General features: G+C 32.5%; 1 protein-coding gene across 1 annotated transcript in view; it reads left to right on the forward strand.

The window, feature by feature from the left end:
• The window catches only part of LOC130451416 (cubilin), a 70,302-nt gene that overhangs the window by 41,043 nt on the left and 14,008 nt on the right, over window positions 1-15,251 (forward strand). The window contains exons 37-44 of the mRNA XM_056790413.1: window positions 2,002-2,072; window positions 2,554-2,658; window positions 2,756-2,887; window positions 5,082-5,290; window positions 5,524-5,906; window positions 9,042-9,173; window positions 9,231-9,578; window positions 12,434-12,729. Coding sequence (XP_056646391.1) covers window positions 2,002-2,072; window positions 2,554-2,658; window positions 2,756-2,887; window positions 5,082-5,290; window positions 5,524-5,906; window positions 9,042-9,173; window positions 9,231-9,578; window positions 12,434-12,729 — 1,676 coding nt within the window. The remainder of the gene's footprint in view (window positions 1-2,001; window positions 2,073-2,553; window positions 2,659-2,755; window positions 2,888-5,081; window positions 5,291-5,523; window positions 5,907-9,041; window positions 9,174-9,230; window positions 9,579-12,433; window positions 12,730-15,251) is intronic.

Consider the following 15,251-nt stretch of genomic DNA (forward strand, 5'->3'; position numbering starts at 1 on the left):
CGAAGTTTTAACTTGCTGTACCGATCCATTTTATTATTGTAAAGCTCAAACGAGCACTCAATCAAGTTGTTTTGAAAAATGTCTGAAATTGAGTTTTGCGCTGCTTTGAAAATGTTCGACTAAACAAATATTAACCCCAAAACAAATTAAAAACAGAATGGAGGATGTCTCGGTAACTTATGACCAACATTTTCATGTAGTGGCATCGGAAAAGAGAGCCAGTGCATAAAAAGGGAAAGTCACGAAAAAAGTGTAACTTCACGGAGATTGTACACCTACCATATAGACCTGAACTGGTCTCGTCTGACTATTTTTTGTCCCCAAAGCCAAAAGTCTATTTAAGGGGTAAAAGTTGTGCATAATATTTTTGTAGTGGCATAGAAGCTTTAGTCATACGTTCTTAGAAGTATGTGGAAATAAATGGGGAATATATTGGAAAATCATCACAGTTTTTTAATTTATGACCTTTCGTCCTATGTTAGGACCGCGTTACGTATTTATCATATTTCAGTATCAAAATGGATCGTGTTGAGCGGTGATATGGATGAGTCATAGATGTAGAGTAAGAAGTGGAAACATGGAGGTTCACAACGGCCGAATAAATTCTATATGCAACTTTTAGACGGAAGGTTGTGCTAACAGTATTTTGGGATACTAAATGAGTTTCATTAGATTTCATTTTGAAAAGGAAGCCTCAACTAGAGCTAATTTAGTTCCAGAATTTCGTGAGGTTATAGAAATAAAACGACGAGGATAGTTGGGCATAAGGATAATGCACCCAGTCACATTGTAATAGCCGGAATATCTTAGGCAGACTTATAATTAGAATACGTTATATTCTTTAGATTTGGCCACCAGTGATTACCGGTTGTTTATTCCGGATTATGAATCAATCTTTAGTTCTGAATATTGTATTAGAAAATAGGAAATCAAATTTTGAAATAAAAAATGCGCTGCGAAAGCATTCCAAACAGTCTAAGTCTAAAAGAAAATCAGGTATGAAGAATAATTATCGAGGATCCAGTATTGGGAGAAGCATATTTATTGCCGGTATTATTCCATAGAAAGGAGAAAGAAGAAATAATCCAGCGTGAAGGAAAATATGTAAAAATCTGAAACAAAATAAATTTGAAAATCGATAAATTAATTAAACTAAGTCAAGCGTGGTGCTGAAATTCCAGGAGATTGTCGTAGAAAACTGACTATAGACAATAATAGACAATCAATTAGAGGAGTAAGGACATATATTTACATTGAGACAAATAGTAGAGGAAAAACAGGAAACAAATTAAAAAGTATACTTCGGTTCTATAGAGTTTCAAAAAACATTTGACAGCGTCCGAAGAAATCAAATATGAAGAGTTTTAAAACGTAGATGAGTTGGAGTAAACTGATAATTTAATAATATAAAGTATATAGGAACTAGGAACTAGGGGAGGAAAAATAATGAGCAAACCTGGGATTTTACCATAAAAGAAGATTAAGACGGGTATACCGAGTCCGACGCTATTTATAATGATAATGGTTGATGGATTGGAAAAAGGAAAAACAAAACAGATTGAAAATAAGAGGAAGTGAAGGATAATTTATTAACACGGAAGCAGACATAAAAAATTGAGGAACATGAATATTACGATGGAGAAGAAAAAAAAATGATGGTAATGACAAAAAAAAGATCTCATAATTAAAATTGATGAAAAGCAATTGCAGTATGGAAATCAAGAAGCAGAAGTGAAAGAATCAGCTCGTCAAATAATGTTTAATATGCGATAAACAGAAATTTTCTGGGAAGAATAAAAATAACAAAAAAAACGTATTTGTATTCGAATGATGCGTTTTGATTATTGATTAATTTCCAATGAAGAACATAAAGTGAAAGGTTAATCCCTTACATCATAGATTTAGAATTTTTCAAACCTAATTCATTCAATTTCTTCGATAAATTCCTTTAGATATGAATTCATTTTAAATATTTTCAACTAAATAGATATTATTTTTCAGGTTGTGGAGGATTATTATCAGATCCAACTGGATATATTATATTTGGTAATGATTCGTTGAGAGGTAGTGAGGTGAGTTGATATAATATATAATGTTGAAATATTGTTCTATTTTATCATTTTCATGTTACAGTAGCTTTAACTTATCTCTAACATAGAATTTTATTATTATACTATTTGGCATTACAGTATCCAACTGTCCAAAAAATATCGCCAAACAAGAAATGAAGTAATTCAGCTTCTAGTAGTATTTCTAATAAATAGTCCGGTGAAGTATTTCGATGGAGTGCTTTAATATGGTATCTTAATAATCTTAGTCCTTCTATTCATGGTCAAATTTGAAGCAGACTTTCCTTGTTACAGCTATGGAATTCATATGAATCTTCCACCATTTTTTATTTCCGCTTTAGCTCTGCACAATCCTAATACTGTGGATGTTTTGATGAAGACGACATATGGAGGGCTTTTTGTAGAATGTAAGAAGCCCCCATATGTCGTATCCATTTATTCAAAAGAAATTATTTAATTGTGTTAATGTCTGATATATTTTTAGTGCCAATGGAACATAACAGTCAGATCGACGAAAACAATTGAACTTGTTTTTGAAGTATTCGATATCGAGCATGATTCAAACAAAGGTTGTGATAACTATCTTATGGTAATTATTTTTGATTTTAAATTGAAAATATGACTATAATATGTATAGGGATTTACTCCAATTACTATTGATTAAAAAATCTTTAAATTGTTCACAGATCAGGAATGGTAAATTCTCTGATTCACCTTTATTGGGTACCGGAAAGTACTGTGGTAATACTTTACCAAACAAGTTAAAATCTACCGGAAATAACCTTTATCTCAAATACACAGGCTCATCTAATATAGGTGTAAGTATATATTCAAAATTATTAATAAATGTTTCAATTTTGAGCTGCTTAGTCTTTCAATTTCTTTAACATAAGAGGTGTCTCTCAAAAGTATCTCTGTATTAGTGCAGGTCTTTCTACTTTCTAAACAGTTTTCAGTGCCTTTGTCATAGAAGTGATGTATCTCGGAGAGAAATTTTAATCTAGAAAACACTCCAAAGTTACAGAGAGCTATGTCGAGACTCTACGGAGACTAGCAAAGCTGCACGATCTATCGCTTAATTACATATTGCTACACAAGGTTAGATGAATGCAATGACGTGTGGTGAAGCAAACAATCATCGCTTATTCAAAACTGTGACAGTTTTCTTCTGATTGCATCCACGATCTTTTAAGTGTTTCAAAGTAGTATTCTTTAGGGATCCTGTAACCTCTCGGAGCATATTTGCTTCACAATTAAAGAACCAACCTATAAATTTGTAAATAATAATATATACTATTCGTATTCGTATATTGACAACACTTCACCTATATTTAGATGGGTCATTGATTCATTACCAAACCAACGGTAATGAATCAATGACTGACCGATACATACCAACATTGAGTTAAACAATTTTGTCCTTCATTAGAATTGATTTAACGTTGTGTTATTTGTGTGGAATGTCCTTAAAATAAGGGTGCAATTCAATGTTGACGCTCGCTGCTCTCCTTCAGTAGTCTGTAAACCTATACCCTAACATAAAGTGTTTGTTGAATATAAATGGTCCGTTATTAACATCAAAAATATAATGTTTAGGCCGTTGTACCCGTCCTTATTTAAGGATGAAAACTATTATAACCTCAAAATCTGTTTGATACGTCACTAGGTAAGCATCAAGATAACTAACAAACCCTAAAATCATCATAATCTCAGCCCTGCTGAGGAAATTTTTCCTATATCAGGACAAACCTAAAATATCGTCCACACCGCATAAACAAGGTCTCTATCACATTACAAACAACTGTCTATGTCGATCCTCGATACCAACAACGGATGCGTTGTAATCAAATGTATCATCTCAAAGAAAAGCGAATCAGGACAAATACGTAATACTCCAATGATCCAAATATCTTAATATTCCGAATCCCGTATTATTCGAATACCAAAATAATCCGCATATTTACAACAATAATTCAAAATGTGAAGTCGATTTTTTTGGAAAAACTGAGATATGCAGGTAGTCTGGATAATTCTCGAACAATCCTGTAATAGTAATATTCAACTATACGGCTTTTATAGGCTTTTATTTAGTTTCACCTGTCTCATTGTCTGTAATTAAATCTTGCAAGTTAAATTTGATCCACTTCTGGGTTTCTATTAAGCTGAAATTTTGCATGCATGTATGTATAAATCGAATGACAGTGTAAGATTATCATGACATAGAGCTGATCTGATGATGGAGCTGGAAGGTTGCCATAGGAACTCCGTAACTAAACGACGCAACCCCGAGTTTGGGCTCGTTTAATTCATTTGGACGAATAACTTGATTGGCGTGAATATGCAGCTCCAACAAATTTGAGAAAAAACGTTCGTTTTGTTTGTTATGAATGTGGATTATGTTTGATTGATTAAAGATTAGAGGGATGACCCAATGCCAAGGTTAGCACGTGCCGAGGTTGAATGGTATGAGGAACATTTCATATCGCTAACGTTACGCTTCAGGGTACCAGGGGGAACTGTGATGTACTGAAGCTCTTATCCTTCTACAATTGACCTCTGGGGGGATAGACCGTTTTTGTCCTTTACTCGAGGTGGGAACAATATGAATACAAAATAAATTACTAAATAAAGCACGACGTTTGGAGAAGACGAAACTGAAGCGACAGGACGCTGGGAAATAATGAAATTATATCAAAGGAGATTAAAATTAAAAAGTCAAGTCATTAGGTTTAGTCTCTGAAGACGATAACTTGGTTATAGAAACGCGCGTCAGACAGTGTAAATGTGAGTGTTGGTGTAGTGCTGGTGTAGACACTGTATTCAGTATGATTTTCACCAACGGTTCCAGAAATTCCAACTTACTTATATTTCTTATTATTAATTAGTTAGTTTATTTTTAACTTCTTTTGAAATAAATTATAGATATTTGAAATTTTATCAATAATTAGGAATAATTTGAAGATATGTAAGTATTGTGTTGACTACACTAATATATAATTTGATATTATTTAGGGTTTTAGAATCAAATACCAAGAAGTATCCGCGGATTGTGGTGGAAACATTATTTTGAGTACTTACGATAATTTTACTGAAATTACGTCACCGAATTACCCTAATATTCCCAATCCTCATACAGAATGCGAATGGAAAATAGCAGCACCTGTTGGGGAAGTTTTACGAGTGGATTTCGAAGAAAGATTTGATTTAACATATAAACCTGGGTAAATTCCACTAATTTACAATTAATGTGAGCAGTAATATGTTTGTGTGAAGGACTTTCATCATTATGTTAGATTTAAAAGCATAGTTTAATCCTGTATTGAAAGTTTGGAAATACCAATTATGGTTTTGTCACAAGATTGTGCGTTTTGCAATAAAGAGTGACTGTGCTATATTGTTTCGATAATTGTAAACTGCGAGTATGTGTTTTTGACGAATTAATGTATTTTTTAAGATGCGATATTGAGTATATTGAGTTGAGAGATGGGGGAACTCCCTACTCAACATTAATTGGAAGATATTGTCGATCCGCTCCCAACTCACAATTTTCGACAGATAACTTGATTTACTTGAAGTTCTTCACTGACACTGATGAACCTAAAAATGGATTCAAAGCAAAAATCTCAATATCTCGTTGCGGTGGTACCGTGAGAGGAAGATCAGGAGAAATAACGCATTCGAGTGCGGCAATTACTAAGCGAGAGAATTGTACATGGTACATCGTTGGACTAAATGATCATTATTTGAATTTAACATTTGTTCATTTCGATTTAACTTGTTCGAAAAATTTTATAACTCTTAATGAGATTCCTCGTATTCCGGGACAACGTAATAACGGTAAGTAGATCAATTACATAAAATTAACTAAGAGTAGTTGATATTAACTAAAAAAAAAAAATACATAATTATTTCATTTTCTAACGATGATGACTACAAAGCAAATACGAATATTTAATTTTTATTGAACTCAATGGTTAATTTTTTTGTGAAAATGTTCGGATCCCTGATTTCAATCTCAATACTAATGTCTCAATTCGAAGAATTATGATGGCTATTCTTAGGTTAGGTTAGTTTGTACAGGGTCCTTCACGACGAACTGAATCGATATGCATATGGGAAAGTACTGGGACAAGTGTTCTGAAAACTTGCTTGCATGGATTTTCTGACATGCTCGTTTCAGCTAAAATAATTTCAGTTCTTCCGGTTATATCGGAAGTGGGTCCAAACTTCGTTATTTTAAACAAAATGCTATGGTTTTTATTAAATTTTTTGGATTTATGCGAAATTTCAATATAACTTTATATAAGACGTAGTATGCCTAAAGTCCACCAATTTTTAATTATTTCACATGCAGCCCTCCACTAAAAAAATTATATTTCTAAATTTAAGTGAGTCAGGTCTAATACTTACAGCTTTCAAAATATGTTAAAATCTTGACAAAAATTTATATAGAGTGTTCAGAAAATGGTGCCGAATTTCGCTATCTAAAAACTTCGAAAACTTAATTTTTTTAAATGACAACCCCTATTTTTTTCTTTACCATTCGATTTTACGCTTAAAATTAAGGAGACATTGTTAGTAAATTCATATATCTCAAATTAACGGTTTTTCTAGAAACAGAAAAAACTGAAATTTTCATGGTTTTTAATTGTCACCTGCCAATGGCGAACAACGAATAATAAAAGTTAACATATCAAAAATTAAAATACTTTAGTCAATTAAAAAATATTTAAAAAATACTACATTAAGAGAAGAAGAACAAAACTAAAAATTAAACTAAAGTAAATGTTCGAAATGGTTGCCCCCAACTTCCAAACAATTATGGATTCTTCTTAAAAACTCGTGCTGAGTGGCGTTTCGAATTTCTTGCGGTGAAAAAATTCGAAATGCATTCCGAACTCTTTCTTGACAGTCTTATTTTGTAATTAGCGACGAAGCATACACGCTATCTTTTATACGACTCCAAAGAAAAAATCTAATGGGGTGATATATGGTGAACGGGGAGGCCATTGATGCGGTCCATAGTGAGCTATCCATCGATCCCCAAAATGAGTCTGTAAAAAGTTATTTACAAGTGCACTACCGTGTGGTGGGGCTCCGTCTTGCTGATACCACAGCTGATTCCAATTCAGATTTAGTAGGTGTAAATAATTTTCTAATATTTCTAGATATCTGTTACTTGAAATAAACAAAAATTTGAAGTGAAATCACCCTCAAATTCAAATAATAAGATTACCGTTCAAATTTTCGTCATAAAAATCTACCACCAGCTTACTGTCATTTTTTATCGCAGCAAAAACATTGAAATTCCAGTACCCTTGAAACGCAACATGTGAGGGTTAGTATCACTTCAATAATGGGAGTTACGCTGGTTAAATATTCCATTATTCTGAATATCACACTCATCTGTGCAAATAAAGTTTTGTAAAAAATTTTCGTCTTCCTGAGTTTTTATTAATATAAATTCACAAAAAGCAATTCTTTTTGATCGTCATCTGGCTTTAAATTTTGTACCAACGAGATTGAATACAGATAGTATCCCAAGACTGTAATTTCATTGGCTTCACTGTCTACGACAGGTTTCAATTTGCTACACAGTGCAACAAACTGACCATGGGTTTTACAATTATGAATGAGCCGTGTAAGTGTATCAGGAGTGGTTCGTGGTCTATCCGGATATCGCCAACGGGAAGTATCGTAGGCTCGTTTATTAACCCTATCACATTCCCTGTATATTACTAGCAAATTGAAATAATCCTCATTAATAAATCCTAACGGGACATGATGAACACTTTCATTTCACTGCTTTCATTATTTGTTTGTTTGTTTGTTGATATGTTGGCTTTTATTTTTTTTTGGTCGCTCCAGACAACCGACATTTAAAAACCATGAAGATTTCAGTTTTTTCAAGTTACTACAAAAACTGGTGATTTGAGGAGATATATGAATTTACCAAAGAAGTCCTCTTAATTTAAAGCGTAGAGTCTAATGGTAAAGAGAAAAATGGGGTTGCTATTTGAAAAAATTAAGTTTTCGAAGTTTTTAGATAGCGAAATTTGGCTCCATTTTCTTAACACCCTATATAAATTTTTGTCGAGTTTTTCACAAATTTTGAACGATGTAAGTGTTATTTGTCCAAATCTCAAAAATATTAGACCTGACTCACTTGAATTTAGAAATATAATTTTTTTAGTGGAGGGCTGCATGTGTCCAAAAATTTCGAAAATGTGAAATAATTAAAAAATGGCAGACTTGAGGCATACTATGCCTTTTATAAAGTAATATTGAAATTTTGCGTAGATTCCAAAATTTAATAATAACCATAGCATTCCGTTTTAAATAACGAAGTTTGGGTCCACTTTTGGTATAACCGGAAGTTTCAGAAAACTGAAATTATTTTAGCTAAAACGAAGATTTCGGAAAACCCATGCAAGCAAATTTTCAGAACACTTGTCGCAGTATTCTCCCATGTACATATCGATACAGCTCGTCGTGAAGGACCCTGTACTTAATTGTTAAATAGTAAATTTGTATTCTTCACCAATTACAAGAAGAATCGAATTGGGCGTATTAGAATCAACAGCGGATAAGGAAAAGCCAGACTCAACAACCAGTGAGAGTAGAAAATCAAGATAATAGGACTAAAATTCCTTTACCAAATTCTCAATGGAGTACGATATCTGGAATTCTTGCAAGAAGAATTAGTGCCGCAATTCAAAATTTTTTCATAACTCTATTTGAGCTCTATTTAGTGTTGCAGGCTTACAGTCTCTCGTCCACTGTTCTTTGCCTCCAAGTTACAGGTTGATTACTGCCCATTAAGATGGCAGATATACACCTGCAGTTTACATCCAGATTTTTGCATGGCTAGTTATTACAGGATAAAACTTTCTAAGGATATTATCACATGTTTATTATCCATTTATTACTCGCTAACTATTTAATTTTATAATGTATTTGTGTGAATTACAGGTAGCTCCTTGGGTAAATACTGTGGAAAAAATCCCCCTCCATCAATAAAGTCAATATCAAATGAAGTAATACTAACATTGTCATCAGATAATACTGGAACATTCTCATTAAAATTCAAATCAAGTCAAGTCGGTTAGTTGCCCCTTATGAAGCTAGTATTATATTATAATAACATTTATTATGTTTTAGCCTGTGGTGGAAAACTCACTACAGAATCTGGTGTTATACAATCACCAGGATATCCCATAATGAATCACTACAACAGAAACTGTCAATGGCAGATAACAGTTCCATTAGGACGTAGAATCACTCTAAATTTTATTGATGTTGATTTGAATGGAGCTGTTAAATATGAGCATGGGCTTGCCGTATTTGACGGAACTTATAAACTCCGACTTGATCACGACATTAAGACCACTGGTTCTAATGTAACTACTTTCGAATCTAGCTCAAATAAGATGCTGATATTTTTCTGGTCTGTTTCGAAAAGTGAACATCGAGGATTTAAAGCGGAATACAATTCACGTCTTCCCACTTGTAAGTACAAAATAAAATACAATTTTTAATAGGGTTGCGTCTTCTGACAAACTTTGGAAAAATGTGGAAGTGAATATGAGAAAGTAATGCACAAATTCATGAAACGTACAATGTTCATTTCTGAAAAATTGTAAAAATACATCAAAATGTTTATTTAAGTCGATATTCAACTTTCTTCTACCTTATCGCTTGCCAGCGATGAGTCATGCGACATAAAATACACGGCACAAGCTGCTCTTTTTGTCAAATATATGTCCTCCCAAGATCCAAAAGAAAAAACTTCTAGGATTGTTACCTCTCTCTGGAAAAATTAGAGACTTAAAGAGAATTAAGACTTATAAAAAAATTAAAGATGAATTTGATGACAGATGTGCGCAATCCAAAACCAACAAAACGACTCTAGCATTCATAATAAATATTTTCAACACAAATAGTAACAAAATCTACATTGAGCCATTTGAAATTGGAACTGGATCTTCATAAATGCAATTGATCGATGTAAAAACTAGAGCTTTGTGGATGAGAAAATTTGTTGAAAAGCAAGAAGAGTTGGAGGTCCAGAAATGTATGTACGTAATGCAATAGAAGTGGACAACTCTGAAAGAAATACCGTGATTTGGGGCTATTATATTCGACACATAGAATAATTCAGTAAGGTGAAGAAGTTGACATTGGAGTACTGACTATCCTCAGATCAATATATTAGTGCAAGCATACATAAGTAAGAATAGTTGGCTTCTCACTTATGCTTGAAAGTTTAAAGCCATGTTTGAAACTTGAAACAAGCTATGAGCCAACTCTATCCAAACTTTCTAGAATCATGCAGATCCAACGCTTGCATTGAATTTGTTCGTCCAATTGTTTGCTATTGGAGTACAAGCTAGGGTTGTGAGTAAATGTTTAATTGTTCCATATTTTTTACTTAAGTAATAGGTAATTATCTATAAATTCCATGTAAATATGTATGTACTCGTATATTATCTAATTTTTTGTGAATAACACTACAAATAAATGGTAAGATATTTTTTCTTCCAAATAAAATATTAGCATTCAATATCAAATATCTTACTATCTACATAGAAGATATTTTGATTTCACTTTTGTCATCATCATCATCATCATCATCAAGCCTTTAAATCATTTGGATTATGGCTATCGCTTTTAGCGATTTAAAATCCTTTTTTGAGGTGGATTACTTCTCGTTTTCTATTTTTGTCTTCTTCATAGTTTATCGTTGGTCTTGGCTGCTTTTATTATTATTTTCCATTCCTTTCGGTTCCGGAATGTTGCTCTCCAATGCTCTTATGTCCTTCTCTATTTCGTTTCTCCAAATCTTTCTCGGCCTGCCTCTTCTCCTTGGCCACAAGGGGGTCCATTGCGTTATTCTTATGATTATTTCAGTAGATTTTCTTCTTGTATAGCCATCGAAGTTGAATCTTTGTGCTTTTATGTATCTCACTATATTTTCCTTCTTTAGCTCTTCCTCTTTTTCTTCGTTTTTCTCTGTTTTCCTTTCTCCCTCCTGTGTTATGTTTGGACCTCTTCTCTTGGTTCTTTTAAGCTCTTCTTCTTTCCTTTTATTAATTACTGTTGTTTCCATCGCATACGTGATTACTGGTCTTATTAGGGTTTTCTACATTTTTATTTTGTTTTGTTTGGTTATTTCTTTGTTTTTTAGTAGGTTTTTGTTTCTTCTAATGGTTAGTTTTCAGTTGGTTTGCCCCCTCTTCTGGTTTTCCCCATATTTTCATATATTTGGTTTTTTCCACATTTATTTTCTGTTTGTAATTACTTGCTTCTTCTTCTAATTTGTTGATCGCCTTTATTAATTCCTTCTGTACATTTGCTATGATATGCACATCATCTGCGTATGCTACTATCTGTATTACGCCTGCTATAATGTTCTTATTCTGTAATCCTGCGTTTCTCACAATGCCGTCCAATATTATATTGAATAGCGTTGGCGACATTGACGCCTTTATTTGTGTGTGTCTATTCTGATGTTGTGCCTTGGAATCTCACTTTAATGCCCCTTATTTAGTATTACTTCTATCAATTTTCTTAATTTTTTTTGGAATTTCTTGTCTTTCTAGTTCTTCTGTTATTTTCTCTCTTTTTATTGAATCGAAAGCACTTCAGAAGTCAATAAAGACTATATGTACTTCTCTTTTATATTCTACTGTATTATTTGTCTTAGTGTTGGGATTGGGTCGATAGGACGCCACTATAAAATTCGATAACAAACTGCAACATTATATTTTGAAAATTTTCTTTATTTCTCTGTTTTGCCATTTTTACCACAATGCTTCATAAGCTATTCCTCTTAGTTTTACGATTATACGGCTCTGGATTAACTGGAACGAGAAAGACCGTGGTCGTAAGTGTCTAGTGGAATGCACCAAAATTGTCAACAACTCTTCGTATTGTTTTTTTCTAAAAATAGAGAAACACACTCACAAACACGATTTTCATCCTATTACAATTGTGAACAATCTATGTTGGCCCAGAAAACCAGTTGATGACCAGAATTTTGACGCTGTATGTTCAAATTAACAATAATCTTCAGATTTCAATATATTTGTGATGATAATTTATGACTGTTTATAAAATAACATGAAAAATTAACGTTAAAATAGCAAAAAACTAAATAAGATTCTTACCATTGGTTTTATCTTTGTTGAAGATTTATTTAAATTAGATGTGAATGAATTATGTTTTTCAAAGCTTAGATCGCAATAAAAAAATAAGAGATAAAATCAATTCTTGACTCTCGATTCAGTGTCAAGCTGATGATAATCTCATATATATATTCACACCGGAACATAACTATAATTGATGACTATTAATTTTTTTAGTGTGTCAAGGTGAGTTTGGTTCTGAAAATGGTGTCATTAAGAATCCAACTTTAAGAAACTGGGCATACAATTGTGAGTGGACACATTCACGTTCAGATATAGATCAAGCTAGAACGTTTGCTATAAGTTTGACAATGAGTACTAATACTACAAAACCTGTCGAGTCATCATGTCTACATACATCAGGATTTCTTTTAGTAACAGGAAAAGAAAAGAAAAATGTCTTGTCAAAAATTTGTATACCAACGGTTACTCCAATTACAATAAGATCACCATTTTTAATTACAAAATTACAGGTTCGTATACGGCTCTTGCTAAAAAGAACCATCAGATATTTTATAAAATATCCATTGAACTAGCTTTATAAAATAAATTTGAAAGAATAAATTAAAATATTCACCAGAATAATATATTGACAGTACTTCAAATGACTTTGACTTTTAAAATGTGTTTAATTAGAAGATTTAATCAAAAGATCTGTTTTTTATATCAGCAATTACTTACGTACGTGTTTCAACTGGGATGCCTCATACTCCCATGAATTGAGACAAGCATTTAGTTATGTTTTTAATTCTGATAAAGATCTATGTTTATAACATAGTAGCTTTGAAGACTGCTAAGAGTGATTAAGATGTGGACATCATTTGATTTTGGAAACAGACAGAAATGAAAAAAATGAACAATTTTGTTTATTGCAATTGGCAATTGACTATTCTAGAGCTTGGTTAAGAACTTAAAATCTAGACCAGAGCTGCTAAATTTATTCGTAGATTTTGAGTGATGAACAAAAAACCGTGTTTAATTTTTTATGAAATTGAAAGATCGTCTTCAGTTTTCATTTTCAAAATTGTTGAATTGTGGAGAAGTGGCCCAGTCGAAAATCAAAGTATTGATTGTGAAGACATAGTGTGATGAAAAATTGTCGCTAAAAGTTTTACTCTTGCTAACTAGATTTGTGCTTTTTGTCACAGAAGAAAACCATTCCGAAATTTTTCCAATTGTTGACTAAACATCGAGATAAATATATTGCTAGTCAAAGGCTGTACTTTGAAGAAGCATTACTCTGTTTCCAATAAAATAGTTCGATGTATTTTGATGACACTTTAATAAATAAACATTAAAGAACAATCATAGACATAAACCAATTGACAAATATTTCAAAGCAGGAGGTGAAAGGAACAAATCAATCTCTTGAGCCCTACTATTCACTTGTTAACTTAGTGTTCGAAAATTGTAAACATATTTTATTTTTAACCTTCAATGTTACCTTTTCCCTTTGTTCTTCAAATTAATTTTAATCACACCTCGTATGCAGCTGAAAAAATAGTTTCTAGTTTTATGATAAAGTTTAGTGATTCCTGTTATGGTCATTATATTTCTTGATAGGTATTGGATTATCACGCAGATGAAACAAGATAACTTTTGAATTGAATTAATCACGTTGAGCAAATAAGTATTTTACTACGAAAATACTTTTAATTAAAGAATTAATTATTCATTTACTTGTATCAAATAACAATTGAGAGTTTAGATAAGAAAATTATTTGCATTCTAAGCTAACTATAAGTGAAGAATTAACAGATAGTTAAAAATTAAAAAGAGCGAACGTAATCAACAAGTAAAAACAGATGTAAATAACTACTATTACACAAGAATTTTATTCCGCCTGAGTTTAATACTGTATGTTGTTTTTCAAAGTTTTTATCTTATATGAAATTGTCCTCATACAAAATTGATATCAATTAGTTATAAAAGTCAACTGTTAATCGTGGGGAAACAAGGGATGAGGCGTCAGTCGAGCGCGTTAACACGACGAAAAAAATATGAATTTCTTATCTTCTTATCCTTTTCACATATGATTCCAAACGTATACAGAAATATAATGATAACTATCAGCTGCCTGTGCAATGGGAGAAAGATCATCAAATATATAATGGACATCAAGATATGGATAATTTCATGAATTATTGTCTTCATCGGAACTATCACTATCACCTGAGGTGTCAATAGTTATGTCATACACTCCATCCGCCTATGTAGTATCGTAGCCCGTAAAAATTAATTAACAAAAAAAATTATGTTTATGCCTTAAGGGCTTAAGTCGAAATTCAAAATGATCGTGATGAATGGTAGCAATTGGACACTCACAAATCATTCAAACAAATATTCGTCTTTTTCAATGAATACTTTCATTTTTGAGTTCATTCATTCCAACTGTGTTAGGTGTTTGAGGAAAAGTGTATGAATGTGCAACATGTGCGCAAATGGTACAGATAATACGAAATCGAACGTACAGACGTTAGTGACGGGCCTGGTATCCTTTTCAAACGAAGTAAATGCGAAAGTGGAAGAAGCAATGTTGAAAGTTCGAAGGGTGATTTGTGATGATAGCAAGTCCTGTATTCATAACCTTTTGAGAGATCACTTAGGATATACCAAGGTTTGTTCGAGGAGGGTCCAGAAAATGTTGACGGATAGCAACAAACTGCAATGTGTGGAAGCGGCACCCAGTGATTATCATCATTTTCTTGAATTAAAAAAACACTTGGGAAGGATGTATTTCTCAACCGACGGAGAGCGTAAAGAAGAAGCTTTAGTCTATCTTCCCGGCGCAGCGGCTGACTTCTACGGCTCAGACATAAAGAAGATTATTTCCAAAAATAGAGGGTAGTCTAAGCTTTCCAAACATGTATTATTCAATGCCAATAAAATTGTTGGTATCCTTATTTTAGTGACAAGCTTCATATGTTATCAGCTCGTGGTCTTCATTGAAAAGATCTCTTGATACTGCATTTAAAATTATTATAGTTTTCCAGTT

Source organism: Diorhabda sublineata, chromosome X, assembly GCF_026230105.1.
Source record: "Diorhabda sublineata isolate icDioSubl1.1 chromosome X, icDioSubl1.1, whole genome shotgun sequence".
Classification (NCBI taxonomy): Eukaryota; Metazoa; Arthropoda; class Insecta; order Coleoptera; family Chrysomelidae; genus Diorhabda; species Diorhabda sublineata.